Source organism: Falco peregrinus, chromosome 10 (assembly GCF_023634155.1).
Source record: "Falco peregrinus isolate bFalPer1 chromosome 10, bFalPer1.pri, whole genome shotgun sequence".
Taxonomy (NCBI): Eukaryota; Metazoa; Chordata; class Aves; order Falconiformes; family Falconidae; genus Falco; species Falco peregrinus.
Window position 1 is genome coordinate 6,652,272 of NC_073730.1, and position 25,202 is coordinate 6,677,473.

At 44.1% G+C, this 25,202-nt stretch overlaps 1 protein-coding gene and 1 long non-coding RNA gene across 3 annotated transcripts in view; one reads left to right on the plus strand and one right to left on the minus strand.

Annotated features, from left to right (window-relative positions):
- Positions 1-1,137: 1,137 nt before the first annotated feature.
- The window catches only part of ABL2 (ABL proto-oncogene 2, non-receptor tyrosine kinase), a 46,599-nt gene continuing 22,534 nt past the window's right edge, over positions 1,138-25,202 (minus strand). The window contains exons 1-11 of one of the 2 annotated variants that reach the window (XM_005231628.3): positions 17,986-21,825; positions 14,183-14,353; positions 13,123-13,418; positions 12,196-12,468; positions 11,332-11,416; positions 9,460-9,637; positions 8,635-8,819; positions 8,184-8,336; positions 6,605-6,694; positions 5,203-5,376; positions 1,138-4,562 (exon numbers count right to left, since the gene is read on the minus strand). In XM_005231628.3, coding sequence (XP_005231685.1) covers positions 2,869-4,562; positions 5,203-5,376; positions 6,605-6,694; positions 8,184-8,336; positions 8,635-8,819; positions 9,460-9,637; positions 11,332-11,416; positions 12,196-12,468; positions 13,123-13,418; positions 14,183-14,353; positions 17,986-18,091 — 3,405 coding nt within the window. In that variant the 5' untranslated portion in view covers positions 18,092-21,825 and the 3' untranslated portion in view covers positions 1,138-2,868. Of the gene's footprint in view, positions 4,563-5,202; positions 5,377-6,604; positions 6,695-8,183; positions 8,337-8,634; positions 8,820-9,459; positions 9,638-11,331; positions 11,417-12,195; positions 12,469-13,122; positions 13,419-14,182; positions 14,354-17,985; positions 21,826-25,202 lie in introns of those variants that run through there. The other variant, XM_055815561.1, reaches the window with a different exon arrangement.
- LOC114010541 (uncharacterized) lies at positions 5,399-13,113 on the plus strand. The gene is made up of 3 exons (XR_003552002.2): positions 5,399-5,872; positions 9,993-10,096; positions 12,791-13,113. It is a non-coding gene; the product is annotated as an uncharacterized LOC114010541 (long non-coding RNA).

Below are 25,202 nucleotides of genomic sequence, written 5' to 3' on the forward strand. Positions count from 1 at the left end.
CATTCAGGGAAGAAAAAAAAAAAAAAAAAAAAAAGGCTTCTTTCAAAATACTCATCAGAACCGGACTAACAGCTTTAAAATTTTCTGGTTAAAATACCTTTCCCCTGAGAATCACTTCAGTTTCGGTCCGTTTGTCCTAGGCTGAGTAGTAGTACAATGATGAAACCTCACGATTGTCTGCCAAACAAGACCTACCCTTCTGCCCCAAAGAAAGCTCCCATAGCTTTTAAATCCTTTTGATTGTTCAAAAGGCCGTGTGAAGCAATACCACGAGCCTTCTTCCCTTTGCAGGTCACCTTTCCAAAGGCAGTTAGTTTGGTGTGCAGCGATGCACACCTTCGATAAAGATGACTGAAAGAGATAAGGTAAACCACAAAAGCCCTCAGTAAAGTCTACAAGATAACGGTTTGGTGCTCGTGAAAGAGCCCCAGCACAGCCTCCCCCGGCCGGCTGGCCCGAGGGCTGCAGGGACAGCCTGGGCAAGCTGCAGGGACAGCCTGGGCAAGCTGCAGGGACAGCCTGGGCAAGCTGCAGGGACAGCCTGGGCAAGCTGCAGGGACAGCCTGGGCAAGCTGCAGGACAGCCTGGGCAAGCTGCAGGGACAGCCTGGGCAAGCTGCAGGACAGCCTGGGCAAGCTGCAGATCCTACTGCAGAACTGGACAGCCAGCTTTGTTGGGTAAGCTGAGTAACCCACGCTGTACTTTCATTTGTCGCCACTTACGTACCAGCTCACTAGAGTAAAACTGACTCATAGAAATAATTAATTCACTTGAATGCTTGCCAGTTGTGGTGGAGGGGTTGCTTTTCTTTTTTTTCGTCACCATTTCACTCGCTTTGACAGTAAAGCTCACGTGGTCCATTTTATCTCACATACTGCTCCACTGGTGTGCATTCATGCATTGTGACACAACTTTGTTTACCACAGACCAGTAATAAAATGAGGATTCTCAGACACCAGCCCTTTTATAAAGACTTTTTCAGGCCCCGTCTCGCTATGCTCCATGGAAAAAAGGGGAACGCTCGTTGAGACAGCACCAACAGGGCAACACTTCTAGACAGAAATGGAAGTGCCCATCTTCTAAATTCACACCTGTGCCCCAGCTCAACTCTAAATGCTCAAACTAAAAGCAGCACAGTCACACTTTAAAAACAAGTTTAAAAAGCGTTTTAGCCAAAAATAAAAGATTTAAGGTGCAAAGCAAGCGAGATCTTCTATCATCACCAAAAGTGTGAAGTGAGCAGCAGCCCGCAGGGTAACGTGTATTTGGAGCTAGGTATCAGGCCTGGTTTTTTTCCTCTTGCAAACCAACAGTTGGCTGAGGTCTTCCTGCTTGCCAGTACATTTAAATCTCAGGGAGTTGTGCGTATACACAGAAGACCAGCTTTTTGAGGCCACAGCAGTCTACAAACAGCACTAGGACCAAGGAAAACAATCTCAACCACGTGACTGCTTTCATTCTGGGATTGTTGGTAGGCATCAGAAGACCGTAACCCAGTGGGAGCTCCCCAAGGCAGGGCTGTAACATTTGTTGTCTCAGGCGGAGGAGCATGCAGTCTGTGCATGTTCCCTATGCCACTGCATGAGATTCTGGCATAGCCTTTAAAATACAGGAACAAATAAAAAAAGATAGCTATGGTTCCCCTGTGTGCTGACACACCTAGTCGCCTCCATACGCAGGGAAGCTGAAAGCACCCGCAAGCACCTGAACAAATCCCAGGAAGCCGTCGGAGGGAAGTGTTAGTGTTAGGCCAAGAGTAGGGACCGCTCCAGGGAATCCCGCAGCAGCAAGGGTGCGTGGTGGGCAGGCCAGGCTGTGCCTTCTGGCTCTCCAGCTGGCCCTGCAGTGCCATGACTGCTAAAGGAAAGCGGGGAACAGCCAGGGGTGGCAGAGGCTCTGCCTTACCTATCGTGGGTCCATTAAAGTGATGAAACTGAACTGGGGAGTCAACCTGGTAGCAAGTTAAAAACTAGAGCTTAAAAAAAAACAACCAAAAAACAATCCACCCACCCCACTAACAACACTGGCGAGTTGCGCAAGAGCCCCGAACTACCCACAAAGGACCATCAAGCAGCACTCGTGCTAGACCACTAGAAATCAGTATCAGCTAAGTGAAGGCTGTGTGGTGGGGAAGGGGGTATTCCAGTGGTAAGTCTGCCCAGCATCCCTGACGCTTCCAATACAACGAAGATGAGAACATGTGGTAGATGAGGTGGACAGGAGGGAAAAAGGGATAGTTTCATATATTAAGTAATTTTGCAGTTCTCATTACAGCAGCAGCAGCAGCGCTGTGGAAGTAAGCCGTCTGGGCTAGTGCATCCACCTCCAGCAGCTCTGAATACTGTCAGTGCATTAGACCTTCCCCCAGCTGCACGCGCCCTCCCGCTTCCGAGCTACTCCAGCTCAGGCTGCTCGGCCGGTGGTCCCAGCGCAGCCCCCGTGCCAGTCCTCTGCCCTGTCAGGAGACCAAAGCACGCGTTAGTGCAGACGGGGAGGATCCGTACAGCCACGTAGCCTGCAGCTGCTCCAGTACTCCGGCTATCACACATCAAATCATCCTTCCCAGAGCAAGAACCTGCCATCGATTCTCCTGCCTCTCCAGGGGAGGAACGAGGAACTTCCTTCCCCTGCCATACCAAGCAGATCAGTCTGACTAGGTAGGGACAAATACTTGATGTTCTGCCCCTTACAGCTTTAATCTACCCTCTCCATCCCCATTTTTTTGAGATGAACCTGTAAACGTGAGGAGAACTCAGTGATCTGAGGTACTTCACATACTCAAGTATCAGTCTTTCCTTTTGAAAGCATCAGTACAGAAAAAAGTCCCCCCCTCCCCGTGTGTATTTCTCTTACCCAGATTGACAGTAGCTACCTTTGCACCACATCGCTGATTTCTTGGACACATGACAATAAGTTATTAAGGACGGGGTTTGCCCCAGGGACACTAGCAGCTGTTGAAGACACCTGCAGTTCCTGCAGGCTGAGTTCCAGTTTGCTCACGGCTTCCCGGAAGGCAAATTTGTTGCGTGTATGCGGGATGCAGTCCACATAGCCTGAGCAGTAATCCAACAGCTGGTGCCCTGTGTCCACCAGCTGGCTGTTTGGTGTTGGCTCGGCGATGGCACTCGAGAGAAGATCTGCACACTCCAGCAGTGCTTCCTTGCTGATTTTGTCTGCGGAGATTTTCTCAGCCGCCTGTTTGGTCTTTCTTAGTGCTACTTTTGCACCAGCTGTGCCATTGGCCATTTTCACTGGGGAGGTGGAAGACGATGACAGAGGCACTTGAGGTGGAGGCATCACAGGCCTCCCAGATTTTCCACCAACAGGTGCTGCTGCTGCTGCCTTCTTACTCCCTTCGCTTGATTCCAGTCCGTGCTGCGCTCCCGCCGTGTTGCTCAGCTCTTCTGCTGCATCGGAGCAGGCAGCTGGCTGCTGTAGGAGCCTCATCACTGGTGGTGGAGGTGGAGCACACTTTGGTTTTACCCGTCTGGGCCGGTCCCTGTCGCCGGAAGAAGTGACCTGATGCTCAGATAAGAGCTTAAATTTATTACCCTGAGAGTCTGTGCCAATGAGCTGCACATCTGCTGGAGTGTGTTTTAGAGTGGGTGAGATGAGGACTGGCACTTTGTGGTTATGAGTGGTTGGAAGTATTGCTGCAGCCTTTACTGGAGACGACCACCCCGGTCTCTCACCGTCCTCAAGGGCCCCTTGCCGTGGGCCGCTGTTTTTTTCTTTGCCCTTAGGAGCTGCTGCTAGCCCTGGACCCTCCTTTTCTTCTGACCCGGAGGGGGCTCGGAAAGGGAGTGCCGTGGCACCCCTCGGCAAGAGTTTTGCTTTTGGTCTCTCTCTGGTCAAAGCAGGGCCTTCTTCAAACCTTTTGGGAAGCAGGTCATTGGCCCTCCCCGTGCTTTCATCGGGCTGAGAGGAGGTGGACACTGTCCGTTCCAGCTGGATTTTTGACCTCTGGGAATTTCTGGGAAGGGTCATTGCCATCCTATCCTGCTCTGGAAGCCCTGAGGACATGGAAGATGTAGAGTTTGACCTTGGAAAAGGCTTTGAAGCTTCTTCATTGCCAGTGGGTTTTCCTGCTCGTAAACCCAGTGTCTTTTTAATCAAACGTGGTGTAAAGAAACCAGTGATGCCCGACCACCCACCACCAGTGCTTACGCCCCCACCACTGCTGGTACCAGTGCCGTCATCGTTGTAGAAGGTCCTCTGCACAAAGCCCCCACCATAGCACTTGGGTGGCGCCAGGCTTGCATCCTGCTGTGTGGGAGCAAAAGAGAACCCGTCCACGTGTTGCAAGGAAGCAACAGATGAAAAGTTACCCGTCAGCTCATATTTCTTATGGGGTTGATTCTCCATCTCCCGGAAGGAACTGCTGCGCTTGGGAGGTGTGGGAGCGTTCCTCTTCTTCATAAAGGAGCTGAAGAAGCCACCTTTTCTGTCCCTGGTGAAAGTGGTCTCTTTGGCATCCTCCAACAGGCTGCTGGGTGACTTGTCCCTCTGCTTGCGAGGCAGCGCGGGAGACCCGCTTGTCAGCTGTGTGCTTCTGATAAAACCTAGACAGAAGAAACAAGTGTGAATCTGCAAAATCAATTTCCATTCCCACTTCCCTATCCTGCAGTGGGCCTTGTGGGCCTGGCGTATTTAGCTGCACAGGTTCTGCAGAGATAAATTGAGAGAGGAAGTTAGCACTTTTATTCTTGTGCGAGGCTGGTGTGATTGTGAGTTTTTTAAGAACTTTTTTTCCGCTTCTGCATGTGTGATTTGTCTGTTGTGTATACTGAGGAGGCCACTTAGGAGAGGGTTCAGGAAAAAGTGAAGTTGCTCTTTCCTTCCAGTTTCTTATTCCCTTCCTGTAGTTTTTCCTCTTTCCCCAAATACCACAAGCATAATAGAAAATCTCATTGCATTGTCAACTTTAATTTTGAAGCTGTCATTTAAAAGAAGCAGCAGAACTAAATTTAAAATGAGAAAATACAACTGGATTTACTAAAAGAACATTGAAAAAACTACAGTGTTTTCTATTTGCTAGTGAATAGTGGGGCTGCTGAGGAGGCCAACAGCCCTAATGGTGTAGCAGCACAAAGCCCCTTCTCATGTCACGTTTTTCTGTCTTCTGTTCCTCTGGCAATTTACACCAGCAGCAATCCTAGCCCAGAACACATGGCCTCATTGCCACTGGCCCAGTGCCCATACCTGGTGCTGAGCTGGAAGCTGAGTGCTCCACACTATCTTGTGTTCCTTCAATGTTCTCCTTGTTCTCTCCCTGTTTCTTCAGCATTCTAGTCTTGGAGGGAAGCATGGGTAACCGGGGCAAGTAAGGTACTATGGATGAGGAGGAGGCTGTTCTTCCAAGCTCCTCTGCTACCTCTGTAAGGGAAAAAAACCCAAACAAAACAACCAAAAAGGGAATAGTTAGAACAGAGACCAGCAGAAGAAAAGAAAATCTTGGTCTTTACTACAAACGCAGACTGGCAAGAAGAGATACGCGACCGAGAAATACACACTTACAGATTTAGTTTTTGCTCAAGTCTAGAGGTATTCAGGGTCAGTTGTTTATCATAATGCTTTCAAACTCATTTACATCTTCATAATTCAGCAAAAAAAACCCAGTGGTAGGATCTGTACAAGAGGTCTAGTATGAATCTAGCTCTCTGCAGGCTTGAGGGTTGCTCAAGAGCTAAAGCCAGCCCTGAAAGCATTTGCCCCTGTTTTTAATTAAGGTGCCTCCAGTTGATGCTCCTGGGATCCCCTCAAAGTTGTGTCCTCTCTGGATCTGGATTTAAGCTGCTTCCCTTAAGGAAAAGCACTGCACATCCCTGTCAGAGATGAAGAGTGCACGTTTCCTTCCCAACATCAACACAAGGTATGTGATTGGGAAAAAAAATGGGAAAAACCCTGTAACCTCCTGGTCACACCCAGGGTGGCATTTGTGTGGGCCACTTGCTGTGCCTATTCTAGATCCTCCCTGATAGAATTCGACCTGGTGTGTTTTTTCCGTAGTAGGGAAGTGGATGGATCAGCTTCATATTTAATATTAAAACGTAGAAGATGCACAGACACTTCTGCTTGTCTGCTGTCTAGTATCACACTTCTCACCAGTATTTACCTCCTAGCCAATTATATTTGAGAGCTGAGTTGCACGGATTCACTCCTAGAAGTAGCTAAGTAGAAAATCCAGAGATTAAGGCGCTTTGTAAAAGTGAAGGCTGGTAGAATAATATTTCATGACCTAATTGCTTCAGTCAGCAAGGGACTGTGATATGCATATATCTTTCTCTCAGCATCACTCACTGTTCCATACTCTTCAGTCTGCCTCTAACAGAGGAGTTCGTATTTTTTCAATTAAGTCTTTGGCACCTTAGCGCTCAAATGAAACCATACTGTCCCCTGCGCTGATATATGTCTAAAGGTTATTCAGTATTTGTGCAGCAAGTAAGAGAACGTATCTACCCACTTATGTTTAAGAAATTAAGTAAGAGACGAAGCTTCATCACAACCTCCACTGCTAGCAGGCAAGACTTAAGGGCCTGTGCGTAAGACACAGCACGCCAGGGGATAACCTCCAGTACTGTTTCAGAAAGCGACAGGGTCTCACCCTCTGAGATGCTCGAGTCGTGGAACATGGTTTCAAAAGCCTGGTGGGTCTCGGCAAAGGAAGGTCGGTCTGGTGGGTTCCACTTCCAGCCTGCAATGTGAGAAAGCAGGATAAGTCGCAGTGCCTGAAACAGGCAGGAGATAAATTTTTATTTTGTCCAAGGAGACAGAAAATACCTAAGCTTTCTCAACTGTAGTCAGACTCTGATCTCCTACTATTAAACAGGCTTTAGATTCATTCACAGATAGTAACTCAGAGCAGCAGTCAGTCACTCTGCCATATCCTAACAAACAGATCTTGAGAGGAAGGAATCAATTCTGAAAATCCCAGCTCTCTGTCAACTCCACAGGTTTGTCTGATCTCTCTGTCCCTCCTTCTGAATTTTTTGGGCAAAGGAGAATTCCACGTTTGCTACCCTGGCTGGTTCAGTCTGGACTGAACACATCTAGCCCAGTCACACATAACTGTGTGTGCAAAGCTCCAGGCAACATTCTGCTCACGTGCTCCTAATACTGAAATTCAGGCAGAGCCTTCCAAAAGGAGAATGTATGCACCCCTGTGGGGGAAGGTACAAGAGAGTGCGTTGATCTAAGTTGGATCTTGGAAAGTTTAGAAGGGTATCATCACAAAAAGTGTAATTTCTGTAGTTAGACATCTGCACTAGGGGAATGTATGCTGGAAGCACTATCTGCCGATATTACCATAGCGTCTGGAAAGTGCCTGGTCTTCTGCTCATTTTGGGTTGCGTTAGTATCATATGAATTCCCTGCTTTTGGGCTTTTATCAGCTTCCTGAAAGTTTTCTAAAGCAATATCCTTCATCATTACCCAGCTTCTTTGTTCCATAACTGAAATTTGCCCTGACTTTCTTTGACATGTTGGGGATCAGGCATTGCTGGAGTCAGGTTGAATGGTCTCTTAAGCCCTGGTTTGTCTGTCTTGTACCTTGTCATGGTTTAACCTTGAGGGCCACACAGACTGCCTGAGTTAGCGCCAAGGACTCTCTTCCCACCCTGGTCACACTGACAGGGTCTCTGCTCAGAGCTGCTTGCCTTACTTAAACAGCATGGCCTAGTTTGCTCCCTGGGATCTTCAGCATTTTGCCCGGTGTATTCCCTGCTCTTGCTGGACTGAAGGAGATTCACAGTGCTCTTAAACATTGTTGCTCTCTTCTGTTAGCAAACTGTATCTTTTGGCCTTTTATTAGTAAATTTTCAATTCGTTATGGAGCATGAGGGAGCTTTTCATGGCGTGCTTGGAGGATTTGTTTTGTGCAATCTCATCAACTACGTTCTCCTGCACAGATGCTGTATTTGCAGGGAACTAAATTTCCTTCTAATTTGGTGATTCCATAGTAAAGAGTCCTACTGACAAAACACCAGTACGATTTGCTACAATGAGAGTGAATTCTTGTTCCCTAGAGATCATTGTGCGTCAGTAACCAGGTACGTCTCAGGTGACAGGGCCTTTTCCACGTTAGCAAATGGAACGGCACGTAAGAAGCAAAGACTCCAGAGTTAACTACAGATTTCTCCCACCCCTCCCATGCTTTGTCCCCCAAACTGGAAGAAGATACTCACATGCCCTCATCAGTTCGTAAACCTTTGGAGGGCACCCCTCCGGTTGTTCCATCCGATAGCCCTTTTCCAGCAGATCATACACCTGAGAGAGGTCAATGCCTGGGTATGGTGACATCCCATAGGTAGCAATTTCCCATAACAGCACCCCAAAGGCTGCAAAAGGAGGAAAACAAAATTCCTGGTCATAAATCTGCCCTCCTTTTGTGTTGCTCATTACATTGGGGCCTTTATTGCAGCTTGAGGTAGCCTCGTTTTCTTGCAGATATTTCAGGCCAGTCTAGGTGAAGACATTACATGATAAAAATGCTATTGATTAATGAAGTTGTGGCCTGGCATGTGGCCATCTCATCCCCACGTTTCTGCCCAGGCCAGAAAGCAAGTTACTGTCTAGGCTGGCAAAGAAAAACAAAATGAAAAAAGAAAAAAGAACATGGAAGTGGAGTTTTCTTACCCCATACATCTGATTTGATTGAAAAGGTGTTATAGGCCAGGCTCTCAGGAGCTGTCCATTTGATTGGGAACTTGGCTCCAGCATGAGCTGTGTAGGTATCTCCAGTCATGAGTCGACTTAAGCCAAAGTCAGCCACCTTCACCACGTGATTTTCTCCAACTAAGCAGTTCCGTGCTGCCAGGTCTCTGTACAAAAGAAAAAAGCACACTCCATTACTGGAGCAAGAGCAGGGCTTTTGAATACAGTCTTGTGGTTGCATAGCCTGTCCCTCTCTTCTGAACTGGGAAGCGCTCCCTTTATACATCAGTAAAGGCAATGTGAGCTTTGCTCTGAACAGTGTCAGCAACTGAGTTGCTTGTTCTTAGGAGCAATAAGGTGAATCAGGGTTAGTGTTCATTCTTTAAACTCTATTAAATTTCCAGCAATGACAGCTGTTACAACGCACAGTTTATGTTTCCCGAGAACAGGATGAGATCAGCAGCTCATCACATGCTGTTAACAGCATTATGGCCTGACTTTATCTGACTGGATTAAAATAGGACTTGGGGTTGACAATGTCCTGCACATAGGGGATACCTCAGAACAGGACAGCACCAACTTTCACAGCTGTCAGAACAGTTGTGCGTCGGATTGTCAGTCTTCTATAAAAGTCATGGGGAGAAGGTACTGCAAGACAGTATTGAAACCAAAACAGCCAATGGATAAGCCAGAGTGAAACCTAACTCTGGAAGAAACCTCCCCAAAAGGAGGAATTCCTGGGCCACCATGCTGGTGCCCTGTTCATTGCAACCTGAAACTGTACCAGCTCAATGTGACTTCGCCCACCTGTGAATGAAGTTCTTCTTCTCCAGGTACTCCATGGCAGAGGAGATCTGAGTAGCCATGTAGAGTAGCACAACAGCACTCACTTCCTCCCGGTTGCATTCCCGTAAATAATCTAGCAGGTTCCCATACGGCATGTATTCTGTCACAATGTAAAAGGGGGGCTCCAGGGTACATACACCTAGCAGTGAGAGGAGGGAGCGTGTGAACAAAGCTTCCATTTCTTCCCTAGCTTACAACTATTCCTGATTTAATAACCATTTGTCAAGTTTTCTACTGGTGAGTGTTTCTCTGAAAAGTGAAGACTTCCCTCTACAAGATTCAGACCAATGCAGCCCAACTTAAAACTCAGTGCTTCTGTCTATTTATCTGTCCATCCACTTTATGGACAGAGAGAAACACGTCCATCAAAGCACCACTGTTCCGGTACAATAAATGTGAAGGAGCAGTTCTTTTCTTTAGAGGGTTACAGAATGAAACAGGAGCTATTTTGAAACATACGATTTACTTTTCTTTCCCTCTCTTCCTTCGTAAAGCTAAAGAGTGGCCAACTGGAAGCAGGTACCTGTCAACTGGCAAGATCTCCAGAGTGAAATGTCATTACAGAGCAATGTGAAGCACTCCCATGTGTGCTAGCAGGGTAAGTGATCAGCATGGTAGGACCTGCTCCTAACGAAGCAGTCTCACACATTCCTCGGATGACTACTCGCTACAGTCATTGCAATTATGTACAAAGCATGTATTAGCGGAGGAGGAGGGCAACGGGATACTCACGTCAAATCTCTGTGAACTCCCACTGCAGCACTGCTGAATGCCTGCTCATACCATTACGCACATACAGCAGTAAAACGTAACTACGCTGTGCATCAGAAAGAGCAAAAATGCATCTCTCTGATGAGAAATCTTTTAGTCTCTACACCTGGAACCAGACTGGGCTGGGCAGACACTTCATCTGTGCCCTTTTTTTAAATGGGTACAGAATAGTTGCCATTCTTAAAAGCCTTCACATTCTTCACATTTCTCCTTTTATCCTAGGCTTGGCTTGACAGCTTTGCTCCTGAAAGCAGCAAGTCCAGAGGCAATTAAACACTAGTAAAGGTTTAGGGTGTCTCCTTAAGAATCTGTACTCGTAGAATTAACTGCTATGCAGACTATTTAATAGCGATCAGCATATCATGCGTTCGCCAGTGAGACAAACAGGGCACAGCCAACCTGTAAAGCCTGCAGATTTCTTCCAGTCACGTGTTGTTTGATCTGACTTGCATCTCTGTTGCCTTATTCTCATGTACTTATTTGGTGATACCAAGGGTCCCTTATAGCAGCAGCGATCTGGTTGTGTTCTGCTTCATTATAGACTAATTTTTCTATTCAGTGGAGCTTTTTCTAGAAATGTCTCTGATCTGAGAAGTATAAAGAATGGTATTTGTTGTGCTTCCAATATAATTTTTTTCTTTCGCTTTGAATTTTCTTGTAGCTTTGTTCTGTTCTAACAGAAAAATAAGTCACAGAAAATTCTGTAAATCCGATTTAACACAGAAAAGTAATGTGACCCTGGTAACTGAACCCTGGAGTACGTCTAAGGCCAAGGGTACAAACTAACAGGAGGCTGATATTGCACACTTTTATATAATGCATAGTCATGCCTCAACAGCAAAGCTGTCTGCTGATGTAAGTGACTATATTTGATGTTTTATTTAAAATTAGTGCCTCTCAGCTCCAATATGACACAAAGGAGTAAGCTGTCAGAAATACCGCCCCATAACCAAGCTGATTCAAAAAGTTAAATAAATACAGAAAATCTGCCACTGCTTTTGAACAAGACAGATTTCATTTTGGTGGAAACTCAAGACAGAAAGAGCAAGGTATTTCACTAACCTAACAACTGCACTAGATTTGGGTGCTTGATCTCCTTCATCACAGCAGCTTCTTTCAAGAACTCTTCCACCTCCATGGTATCTTCCTAGATAAACAGAGACAAAAGAAGGGAAAATTTATATTCATGACCGAGGTCTGCTTAACACCACATATCCTAGCTGAATAGAAATAATGGTAACCTTGTCTCCATTCTGCCAGTTTGGCTTTTACCAAAGCAAAATACAACAGCCCTGAGAAGCTGCCTGACTGGCCTGCAGCATGGCTAAGTGACAGACCTGCAGCACCCAGGGAGTTCTAGGCTTTCTCGTCTGGTAGCTGTTGTGGCTACCAAAGCAGTTGTGGCTGGTGAGAGGAAGACACTCAGGACTATCTGCTTCTTAGTTTCCCTGCCTTGTATTAAAATTAGGCTTGAAAGCTTCCTTACTCAGAGAGGACACAGAATTGTAGCCGTTGAAACAAACAAAAAGGTTTGAAATTTTTCAGGAAGCTGAATTTTTCCAGGAATAGAGGAGAGGTTGTAGAAGATATTTCCAACACCTTTGACTTCTGAAAGATTCCACAGCTCTTCTGAGGGAAGGGAAGCAGACTTGGTAACCATTTCTACAGATCTGACTTGGACATGCAGGTGTGTGCTGGGCCAAAGTTAGAAATTGCACCGGTGCATGTGGCTTAGAAACAAGCTTCATAAGCTCATTTTGTTCTGCAAAGCTACTTTTTTTTTTTTTTTTTTTTTTTTTTTCAGATAGCACACTCCACTTTCTGATATTTCTATCATTAGGTGGTATAACTGAGAACATTACAGTTCCCTTACCCTTGTTGTAAATGGTGACTGAATGAACAGTGCCTAATAATCTGAAAACTCACCTTTAATGTTTTCACAGCAACTGTGAGATTGTATTTCTTCCAGACACCAACATACACCTCGCCATACTGCCCTCCCCCAAGTTTGTGCTTCATGGTGATATCGGTCCGCTCCATCTCCCACTTGTCGTGGATGGGGGACACTCCATAGACAGTGGGCTTATTGCACTTGGGTGCTGGGTAATGCAGAGTTGTCACAAGTCCATCTGCTACTGTTGAGTGATGGTGCACCAGTTCTGCTAGAGTGCTGAAACGGCTTTCTGCTGTCACATATACCTGTTAAAAAAGAACCAGGAATCTACTTAAATGAAGGCAGCTGGAAGCTTTCACTAACACTGGAAAACAGGTTCAGTAAAAACATTCTAACATCTTTAAAAAACCACCCAACAAACAACCAGATTTTAGAGTATTTGTTCTCATCTTGCTGGGCAAATGTGGGATATTTTTACCTGCAGAAGGCAGCTACATGTAAGCTATCTCTTGAGAGCAGTACTGCCTCCTGCCTTGTACTTCACAGGACTAGAAACTGGAATTCTTGTGGCCAAGCGCTAGGCCTGTTTCTGCATCTCTCAATGCAATGTATTGCAATTTCATCAAGGTTAAAAATGGTGACTTACCAAGCTCTGCGCGTTCCAAGTGAACCAATGGAAAGACCTCACCACATCAAACCACAGCTGCTTTGCTCCCTAGCTGCTTTCAGCCAGGGTAAGTACTGTCTGTACTTCTTCCAAAGAGGTGTTTGGTGAGTTACCACCAAACTCTTGGCATACATGTTCTCTCTCCCTTTTTTTTTTTTTATATTAACCAGCCAGTGGATCCATTTTCTCTCATACACACCCCTCCCTTAACAGCCTGCAACTTGAGATTCTGTACCAGCTCCTAATTACTATCTTTATTTCCTCTCCCACAGCATTGTGCCAAGATCCTTACCTTTCCATCTGAGGTGGTATTGATCCTGTAGTGGTAAACACGTCCTTCGTACCTGAGCGAGATGGATAGCTGCCCTGGGCTGCTCTCGCTTTCACGAACCAGGAAGCTGCCATTGATGAGGCTGCTCAACAGATACTCCGCTGCACTGCGTGACACTGGCCCATGGTACCATGAATGCTTTTCGAGGCTGTTCACTGGTGTGATGTAGTTGCTCGGTACCCAGCCCTGCCCATTCTTCGAACGTACCTCACTCCATTCACCATTCTGGTTGTAACCCAGGACTCGCAACTTCTCACCTATGACCAGAAAGAAAAAAACAAAATAAGCACAGTGCAATCTGTTGGGTTTCTTTGAGGGACAAACTCATCACAACTAAGCATGGGTTTGTAGCTTAACGATAAAAGTCTGCAGCAGTGGTCTTGTAACTAAACTGCTATATATAAAGTACAAAGTAAAGTTTCAGACAGAATACCTACGGTACTGTTCCCTAATTTATTGCAGTGTGAGTGATGAACTCAAAAAGCTTCCCGTAATCCAGCTTTTTAGACTAGAAAGACTTCTTTTTTCTTGGAGGGATGAGGTTTGCCTCCTTCTTGAAGCCTGAAATGGCATGTGATTTAAAACAGTTCTGCCGCAGGCCATTCTGATGTATGTACTGAACAGAAATAGAAAAAAATCACTCTGCAATTCTTAATTCTTAGTTTTGCTCCAGTTGAAAGTGCTGAATTCTGTTATCATCCATAATGTAACGTGTTTCCTCTGGCCCTCCCCAAAATAGGTGTCTTGCAGGACCAGTGATTTGGGCAGCCTAGAACAGGAACAAGCGTAGCTGGGCTGGACTGTTCAGCAGTGTCACACAAGCCTGTCTCCGTACTAGGAGAACTGCCCGGCAGGTGGCCCTCCAGCACAAGTGAGACACAGGCCGTCTGCTTAAAATCATCAGTTCAGAGAATAACTTTCTCTAATTGCACTCCTATTCCTATCCGGGGAAGGATTCTGCTTCCTATTTTCTGTTGCTAAGTTTTCAACCTAGTAGCTGCTCTGCGATTTGCAGCCTTACCTTTGGTGATGCTGAGCGTGTTGTCACCGCTTGCTACAAAATCGTAAAGTGCAACAAAGAGATTGGGATCGCTCTCAGTGGCTCCAAGCAGGTTCTCCTTGGAGCTCCATCTGATGGCTTCATTCAGTGCCTGGGGTTCAACATCACAACCATAGGGGCGGTGCAGGGCCTCTGAAGAAAGAGCAGAAAAGTAAATTTGTGTATGATTGTCAATACACCAAAACCCAGCATACAGCACAGCAAAGCTCCTGCTGCATAATGTGCTCTTTATGGAGGGGGAACACCACAGCTACACATCTTAGATCAGTGGTTCTCAATCCCCACTGTGCTGCCTCTTCATTCTATAGGTTACTTCTAACAGGGGCTGGAGAAGGTGATTAACTACCTATATATCAAGCAGCAAGCTATGTATACACCTTTTATATTTATTTTATTAGATATACTTCTATTTATATACACCTCTCTCTGAAAGTATTTAAGCATTCATAGATAAGAAATGGGTGAGAAATTAAAAGCGCTTTTTTTGACTATGTGAAGTAGTGAAGGAAACCTTTCAACACTGTTTCATGTCTTTACTGTTTCTGTGTTTGAAGTAGGTAGCCTGGATCTGAAACTGACATTACAAATACAGGTAAACCAGACCAAATTATGACACAAATGAGATCCATAGGTTGGGACAGTAACCGATTCAGTATTAGCAAGAATTACGGTGTTTGTAATACATACAAGACTGTGTAAATAAGAGGTGGAAAACTGACAGGGACAGAAAGTAGTAAGGGTGATGCTAGGTATTTAGCAGCAGTGTTTCTGAATACCCCGCCAGTTCTATTTTGCTGTTTCAAAGGACAACTGATGCAATCTTGATAGTACAAGGGAGTGGGGGGGAGGAATCAGACTTGTTTTATAGACAAAAGAAGAAAGTCCCTACAGTTCCTCTGATGATGAAAAACAATCTAAATAAACAGGGTTTTGGAAAGAACTGTAGTGAAGAGAGGTTTTCCAGGAACATGTAGCAGAATAAATTTCAATATTAAGACAAGAGAAAGAGCAATGATGTGGCTTCATACATTTGGGCTGCTCAAGGAAGCAAAAAAAAAGAAGGTGTAAAAATATAAATATTTTCTCTGATGGCACAACTGACATTACGTTCCCGTCCCAATATATATTACTGAATTCTCTTGCTGAACTTACTTATGGAAACGTACACTGTAAAAGAGATTTCATTAAGTGTATTACATATAAAAAGTCCTCCTTAAAAAAACTGAGGATTTCTTTGCTTTACAATCATTGCTTTGGCCCATTTCTGAGGGACTGAGAGTCAGGCTCAGGATGTTTTTAAGCAGACCACTGCCAGAGAACACGTGTCTGACTACTCCTTCCCCACGCTCCCATGAGATCAACATTCGTGAGCTAGTCTATAAGCACTTTAAAAGAGAACAAAGAGCTCAAACGCAATACAGGACGGGAAAACTGGGAAGTCAGTGAGACACAAAACAGGAAGAGGCCTGTGCCAAGTTACAGGCAAACATATGCCAAATCTGTGTCACAGGACGGAGCTCAAGCCTGGAAAATGATATTGTAAGGGGTTTCCCAGCATCTATATGCAATTTTTTGACCCTATTGTAGTACATGAGAAAGTAAATACTTGAGGTTTGTTCTGTTTTGTTTTTAAACACGTTAGCTAAGTGGCTTTTGACTGCATTTCTGGTACTTACTCAGTTACACTGCTTGCATCTTGCAATTACTTAATATAACCTACCTCCCAAGCCTTGCCAAAGCTGCTCTCTATCAAGGTTCTCCTGGCAAGAACAGAAGTGACTAGAAAGTAAGCTACCAAAATGTCACTTCTTTGACTTCATTGTCTGCAGATGCAATATTGACACATGGTTCTTGTTCCTAACTTGTTCCTAACTATCAACTGCAACTAGTTTTACAATATACTAACCCATCAGACTGGATGCTATCATGGAAAAGAGAGGAAATCCCAATGCCTGCTCTGCTACCTACATTACAGCATGGCTGCCCACATCCCACTCTAATTTTTTAGGGCTGAGTGTGTGCATATGCATGTCCAGTTTTTAAGCAAAAGGAAATAACACGGGTTCCTAAATCCATCTATCTTTATGGAGTAAAAATACATCTTTAATTAAATAATACATTCTTTATACTCCTACAGTGACTTGCGTTAGAGAGTGTTTCAGTGCCTTAAGCAAAGTCACTCAGCAAATGTGCTGTAGAAGGAATCTGACTTAACGCATCTCTGCTGAGGAGCAAACGCAAAAGTAGGCAGCATTTCCAAAAAACATTCAAACTTTCAGCTCCAAAATGTGTTAATGGTGTTTAAATAACTTGCTTATTTTCAATTACATGTCTGCTGTAATTACATGCATTACAAAATTACATGCATTTGTTCTAAATCAAAGCATACTTCAAGTCTCTTTCTCAAGCCAGAAAAGCTCATGAACTGAGCACTCAACCCTTACTTAACAGACAGCACAGTGAAGCATTTAACCACGCACTGGATGGGTAAGCCTGAAGCAGCCTAGTATCAGCTTAGCTTAGAGCTGCTGCAGCAAATGCCATGACCAGCTAAGCCTGCCCATGGGGAGCCCAGCAGCAGGCACCTCAGCCAAGGCAAAACCAGCAGAAATGCCACCTGCTGCCACGTGCTGAGCAGCTCTGCCCACATGAAACCATTTCTGGTGCTGTCCTGGATTGCCAGCAAGGATTCAAAGCAGGTGTGGGACTCCCACCACTTCCTTGGGAGCGCCGGGGAGGCTGGCGCATGTTCTTAACACCCACTTTATGTACCAAAAAAGCCAGCAGAAGTTAATGTTCAATGAGGAGCTTCAATCTCTTAGCTATAGTGCTTACCTAAAAAACACATCACCTAAAAATCAAAAGCTTTTAAGAGTTCATGTCTCACTAACTTCCTCTACTTTCATTTCTAGAGTGGCTTGGATGCTTAAGTAACTGAAGTTTACCCAATATGTATTTACGGGAAATCTACCAGGGCATACGAGTACCTATTGCAGGTTGTTATTACATAATAACCTATGCTGCTCAATATGGTATGCAATCTATACCATCCAATAAGTAAAGATATGGAAGGTCAGGGAAACATGATAATCGCATAGGCCTTATTAAGGAAACTAAGAAACCCAAAGCATATCACAAATGATACCCCTCCAACTGAATAGCCTGCAAGCTCTGTCTGCACCAAGAGTGAGGAAATGAGCTGGGAAGTTCTGTTTCATATCAGTTCCTTTTAAAGGCTAGCCATAAATCACATATTACCACTTTCATTTCCTATACAATGCAAAACTTACATCATCATTTAGTAAGAGTAATACATAGTCATGCGAGAAGGTTATGCTTCACCCATCTCCTTCCTTTTCTTTATTCCCACAATACAATTTGCTTCTCTCCGGATACGAATGCTTTTCCTATTCAGCCAACATGTAAGGGGTGTTTTGTCCCCCACCCTGTGCTGCCAACACTGCAACTACCAACCTCTTTGGTCCAAGAGCAGGAGGTAGTACACGCTAACTCTTAAATTTTAGAGTCACGTTAAGTGCTGAAGAGGTCTCTATTTCTGAAATGCTAACTGTAAATGCTCATAAGGATGCAGCATTTCAATAATCCCCAAACCCAGATAAAAGCAGGGAATCTCAGTCCTGCCCATGGCTGGTCCCATTCTACAAGACAAAGATAGGACTTGAACAGTCCCATACCTTCCTTTTGAAACACTTGGAGAAATACAGGAAAGGGATAGCACAGCATTACATCCCTGAGCATCATACCTGTGAAACTCACGCCAGGCTCAGAAGTTTCCTCACCAAGGCAGCAGAGCAGCTTACCCTCTTTGCCATAGCTGCTGGACTGGAAGAGGACCGTCCCCACAATCATGCTGTGCTCTGCAGCAAGCAGAAGAGGCTGCTTGACACGAGAAGTCCTGGACTGCTACTGCCAGCACAAACGTGCAGAGGATCACTGCTGACAAGGCTGGCGCCAATGAAAAACCAAGTGCTGCCAGCGGGCGAAGGAGAAACTGTGGAAATCGAGCTGCGGGTTAACGTGGTTATTAGCTGGAAGTGAGGGTGGAGCTTCCCAGGGAACGCTAAACAGAGGATGTGGGGAATGGACTGCAAGTTGAAACAAATTTGAGATAAGCTATGAAGACAGAGTTTTGTTCGGCTAAAAGTTGGGCAACAAAGTGTTTGGGAAGAAAGCAAACAGTTTCCTTGGAGAAATTCCTTTGTACAAATTACAAAACAGATCACCCAGTAAGGGGACGGCCCAGATTGATTCATTTTTCTACTCCACATACCATTGAGGGACCACTATTTACATGAATCGGCACAGGATGATGTTAATGAAAACATACATCTAAGATGTACAAGCACTGAGCAAGCAAACTCTCTTGAGCATTTCAGAAAGAAACAGAGAGCAAGGGCAATACAGCACTCCCAATCTGAGCTGCATATTTGCTGATTTAGTAAGACTCAGGACAGCTCTCTAAAAGGGCATCATCAAATTATCTCTCAAAAAACACAAGATTTATAGGATGAGTTCTTTAAAAGCCATAGCTGTCTAGCAAAGGCTGTATAGTTTCTAGCAGGACAAGCTCCTCCTAACACGTGGACAAGGAAGGGTTAAAGAACAAGCAATCACCATGGCAGTATCACACCTGGGGGGTGGGTGGGGGCTGCTGCAGAGGGGTATAAAAGGGAGCAGGGAAAGGAAAGTCAATGGTTTGGCCTTTGTAAGGGGAGAGGAGCTGCTGCAGCCCACCAAGGAGGAAGAAGTACAAAAGAAGCGGCATTTCTATAACCCACCATTCTGTAAGAAAGACTGCTGCACCACGTGATGAGGCCTCAGATCAGGCTAAAGGTAAGAAACGAGCAACCTGCCTTATTCCAAATGTTTGCATTTTGTGGATGCGGAAAAACACTGTGTAACTATGGGTATGCTTGTGGTGGTGAGGAGTTGCTTTTCCCTGTATGGTCTGCGATATAAGTTATTTCCTCTACCACCATCGCCTAATGTATGTGGAAAAAATAACTAGACAAAATACCTTGGGATACCTACATACTGTTGTCTTCCTAAAGTTCTGACAAGTGGGTGACCTCTTTCCTTCCTTCTCCAAAACCAAGCTGAGTGAATCCTGCAGCATGCTAGCCAGTAGTTACAGGTTGAGATGCCTAGGGTTTATTTTATCCATTTTCATCTTTGGTTTTGTCTCTTGCAGTTTATTGTTTTCTCCCCTTATTTGCTCCAAGTACTCCTAACTACACTGGTATTAGTACTACCCTTAGTGTTTCTATTAATACACAAAGAATAAGCAGAATTTGTAGAGAAAAACAATGCAGCCTCATAAACACGTGGATGAACTTTGTGACAAACACACTGCTGAAATGGTACCAGGAAATGGCAAGCTACATGTGGATCTGTGGCTAAATTAGTCTTAGCTGTAATAGTTAATAACCTTAGCTAAAATCACAGATTTACTTCTTAGCTAAAATAAAACAGATGAGTAATTGGTATTTGGAACAAAGAAGGATTAGCAGAAAGTTAGGTTGGATTAAGAACGTAACTTGCAAATACATTGACCCTATCAATTTTAGCCTCTGTCAGAAGAGCATCCTCAGGCAAAGCCTAAGGGCTGGCTGGTCTGTTAATGAGCTCCTGATGGGAACCAAGTCATAGCCAGCATTGGCATTGTGGATGAGTAATACCCTAGCTGGAGGTTTCCCCTAACAGGGCAATTCTCTGGCTGCATCCTTCCAGCCACCCTCCTGAAGGCATTCCTCCATGGGCAGGATATGGAGTGTCCCTGCACAGTGTGTAGCAGTTCAGAAGGTCCTGTCAAATGCACTCAGGCAGAACAAAATCGGGCATCTTTCTACCTGAGCATCATTTCTTTTACAACTGATTTTCCTAGATAGTTATTTTGTAGTACTGTAGGCCATCACCTTGACATCTGCATCCACCACATCTGCATCCTGTTCCTATTCCCTTCGCAGTAAGTGCACAATATAAAATCTTAATTCTGGTGTACTTAACTTCCTCGGTGGAAGAATCCACCTTTCAGGCACAGCAGCTCTTCCCAGCTCTTTAGACTATTCCCTGTGGTGTCCTTCAAAGCAGTTTCCTGAGAGTGGTTGGGTACCCTTCCTGTACAACTTAAATCATCCACTTAGAAACATTTCTCTGTTCTTCCAGCAGTGGGAAGAAGTTGAATAAAAGGAAATCTTGCTGACTATGCTACTTTGAAAAATATATAGTTCAGGGAGCTTCTAAAGCTTCTAACAAATCTGCTGTACTCTGAATTTCTGAACCAACTGTTGATGTCTTTTAAACAAAAGAACGTGTAAATGGAAATACAGCTCTGAAAAGGACTTGGTGTTGCTTGGAGCAGGCCAAAGTGACTAGTTTGTCAATGGAAGGAAGACAGACAAAGTAAGGGTTATAGGGTGGGTAAATCCTGGTTATTGCATACAGTCTCAACCTGGTATCTTAGCATTTTACATCAAAAAGCATGGGGGTGGGTGTGTATATACACACGCACGGTGTTCTATCTCCTGGCTTCTTACAGTCCTTTTTCCACAAAGGGACACTTGAACACAAGCCCACCAGGATTCCTGCATGTACCACATCTTTATTTTCACTTTGAGTTTTTAAACTAAATACCTATATAAATATCCATGATGCTTATTTTACACACAGGCTCATTTTATATGCTTGCTTTTAAGACTACCAAAGAACAGGTACTGGTCAACTTAAAAGCATAGAACGTAGACCATCAAGTAACTAAAGACGGCTAGTACAATTGGTATTTTCCACTGCATCTTCAAAACATGTATCACTTTACATCACTAGACTTCAAGATCTTTACCCAGCTTGTTAGTGGGAGGATTTCTGCCTTAATGAATACAAGGAAACAAAATTGATAACACAGCAGCAAACGGGTTTCCTATTTTGCTGACACGATTGGAAAAGTATCAAGTTCTACAGTAGCTTTGTTTCTGAAGCCAAGTCTCAGCGTTTCCTACTAACCAAAAATACTCAAGGCAAACTACATACTAAAAAGCAAACCAATGCTGAACAGGCCAAGTTCCTGCTGTCTAATAATGTGGTAGCACAGAAGCAGACCGATGAACTTTCTTTACCCTGTAACAGACTTCAGCCCTTACCTAAATGGACCACCTAGTCTTTCTGCTGACACACATGTGGCCATGAAAAACACCAGTTTAAATGGGACAGACAGCTCACATACAGCTCTGGTAAAATGCAGGCAACCTAACTAAATGCCATTCCTAGGTGTTCCTCTCCTGCAAGCAACCAGACTCTTAATAACGTGGTTTGCTTGAGCTAAGCACAGATCCATAGTTAGCCTTTGGGCCTCCCACAGAGTGGTGCAAGGTTTAAGCAGTGTAAACAACCCACTGAATAAAGCCAAGAAATACAGCTCCAAGCCAAGAACTTGGGATGGGCAAGGAATAGGTTTCTATTTATGGTACCATGCTGGGACAGACTGAATGGGAGGAGGCTTCAGAATCGGTGACAAAATTGCATCATGAACAGCTCACATCATATAAAAAGAAACATTTCAAGCCAAGCTGGTGGCAATGCCTTGCCTCAGTTATCAAAATATATCTTACATAGAAAAGGTTAATAAAAGGGATCTTTGGTATCAGAGACAAATATAAGGAGAAACTTAAAAGCTCTCCGTACACCTCAACTCTTAGGAGCAGATTTATTTTGCAACATGACAAACTGCTGCATATGATATTCCTCTGCACTTATTTAATGGTTAAAGTGGTGGGACTTTACCTAGAAGACGTGATTTTTTAGCTAGCCTGAAACAAAATTCCAAGGGAAGACAAGGTTTGGTTTTTTGTGTTACTGAATTTTACTTGGTAGGATGAGGCAGACAAATTGATCTCTATTTAGTTACACCAATGTATGAAGAATTCAAGACATTGTCTGTCTACCTGAACATTACAAGAGATTAGCTATGTTAAGATTTAAAATAAACAAAAACAAAACCCACACAAACCAGTGTTGACAGAAGGAACCGCCTGCCTTCTGTTTCACTGGTTCCAGTTAGGCTCACCATTTTTATTAATAATATCAGACAAAGAGAGGCGTCCCTCAGCTCATTCCTTTGCTCAGATGTCAGTGACACACACGTATACCACTTCTCCCAGTATCAACCCAATGCAGCACTTCCCTACCTTTTTCATCAACTAATTTCTGGTAAACAAGTATCTTTTTGGCACAGAATCCAGTATAAAATAAATCAAGCTTAAGCTCCAAAGTATTCACGTGAAAACCTTCATTCATTCCTTTCTGAATCCAAGAAGCACAATTCTCTTCATAGATCAACAACTGTCTAGGCTGCAAGTGACCAAACCTTCTATCAAAGCATACGGTAGTGTTGCTGTTTTAAGAGAGAATTTCAAAGTAGACTAAGTATTGAGCATCTTCAGTACGAATGCTGCTAACTCAATAGACTGGCTCTCACTACCTTTTAAGATTCTGTGTCCTCATAGAACTCTGGCAGGAAAGTTGCTCTGGGATATATGCAGCTAGCAAAATGATGCTGGTTTTACATGCATTTAAAGAACACTTTAGGGTGAGGGACTCATGTAAACCCAGGAGAGCTGGGCCTAAGCTATTAAAAGGTACAATGGACATTTCCTGTCACCGGTACCGGCAAGGGCCAGTAGTCACTCAAGTTACCAGTATGACTACTTGAATGGGCCTCTAGGTGAGGAACCAAAACCCAACAGCACAACAGAGAAAAACACTCCCTGAAATGAGAGATTCTAAGGCAGGTACAATTATATACAAAAAGAATTTTAGAACAAAAAGCTACAAATGTAACTTCTTTGCAAAATCTTGAATACTGTATCAAAGTGTTTACCTTAATTACTGAGGTTTTATTCAGCTCCTATGAAGCTACTCAGCTTTGCAGTTGCTGGTATCTAGAAACAAGTAGTGAGACCACCAACTTCAGATGTTCTATATTACATACCTCTTTCCATTGAGCGCCGAGGTGATGAAGTTGTAGGATTTGTTCCTCTGAATCCTGCCTATAGTAGAGTAACGATTCCCACAACGACAGTTTTGGGGAAAGGAGTGCTACGAAGGGACAACCGGAATTCAAAGGTAACTGGGAAACTGTATACATGTAGATCAAAAGTCTATTTGACATCCTTCCTCTGTCATAGTAAGTTCCAGTAAACCTCTCTACTGTGAAGGGTAAGGAGGATTAGGTCACCCAGTCCTTCTCCAGGAAAGGTGGGATGGCCAAACATTATGACAGCTTACAGCAAGTCATTTAGCACTTTTTTTAATCGGCACTTTGGGAGAAAAGTTGCTTAATGTGGATTACACTTCACTCAAACAGAATTTCTGATGAGTTGTTAATACCGGCCAGATCAAAGTCAAGATACTATCTGCTTCTTAGCAAATCGAATTAATAGTCATTTACTCACAGTGTTAAGAAAAACATTTGAAGTAAGAGCTCTTCTGCAAAAAGACTACTTGAAAAATCATGGCTCAACTAACCTCTAAGCAAGCCAGAAATACCTACATTAAAAAAGTCTAGCTGGCAAGAGGTTTATTTTGCAGATGTAAAGCACCAACTTATCAGACTTTTGAGTTAATATGACATAAATGTCCAAACTGCTCTCCAAGTAACATAGTTACATCTTATTGGAAGTCTTCCAGTGTTAGGTACTCTCCTTAGACTCGGCACCCGAACAATGACCACATTAAACTGTTCCTCAGCTGGCTTTTTGAAGTTTATTTTTAGCCTTTCTAGTTAAAAAGTAAAACTTGGAAGAAGAGGGTAGAGACTACCTCACTGACTTGTAATCTCGGGAGTGAAAGAAAACGTCGATCTAACCGCCCAAATTTGAGTTGATGTCACATCTTGAGGCCCAAGTAATTATTTTTACAAGTGCCTTGGACAGGCAGCACTGCTTACCTTCTGGAGGATATTCGGAGGGCAGCGCTCCCCAGGTGAGCTGATATAGCTTCAGTTTCCAGTACATGAGTTAATTTTTTAATGGAATCCCAAAATGCTTGTTAGCACAGATGCGACTTCTCAGTTCCATCCACCCACGCTGAATATGCAGCAACTGCCAAAGCTACACAGTACTTCTGGTTGTTTTTTTTAAAAAAAATCTCTAGCTAAAAATAAATCACAAAACTGTCAACCTCATTTGTCAGCAACCAATATGCTGTTCAAGCATTGTCCACAGCCATTTTCTTCTCTTGAACAAAGAAGGGGTTTCCTTTTTAAGGTATTTACTTCGTTTGAGTAAAATACTCTCGTGATCTTGCCTCCTTTGAAATATATTTGTCTTAGAAAATAAACCAGCATTTCCTTTCCTCCAAGAAAAGCCAAGCTTTAGCATGAATACTTGCCCAAAAATTGTATGCCATTTTGTTAACGTCAGAACCAGGGAAAACTCTTAATACGGATGCTTATCAGGAGATCCCCAGAGTCTGACATTTGCCTGAGCCCTGGCTGACGGCGTCTTAACTTGTCTTGCTCCTTCTCAGACCTGCAGGCTGATTCACTTGGGGGGGGGCAGTGTAAATATGCACGTATGAAGTCCAAGAAACACGTCTGTTGCACTAAACTTAGCTACTGGTTCTGTGCTGCTGCCCGTTGGCAAACGCCAGGCACTTGTCATTGGCTCGGCTGAGCAGACAAGGGCCTCCATTCACCAGCGCTGTGTCCAACAGCTGCTAAATAACCAGGGTAACACGAATCCCGGCCACGGCAGAAGGAGAATTCCTAGCCCAGCACCGACAGCTTTGCAGTTTTAGGCTGTGTCACTGCATTTGCTTTTACAAATCTAACAGCAGTGCTAAGCCCTGGTGTGTCTGAGGCCAGTATTAAGACGAGAACGTACTCACTGAAATAACAATTTTGGAAAATCCTTTCCGGGTTATGGCAGAATTAATACAGCTTTGAAGGAACAGAAACTACAGTCAG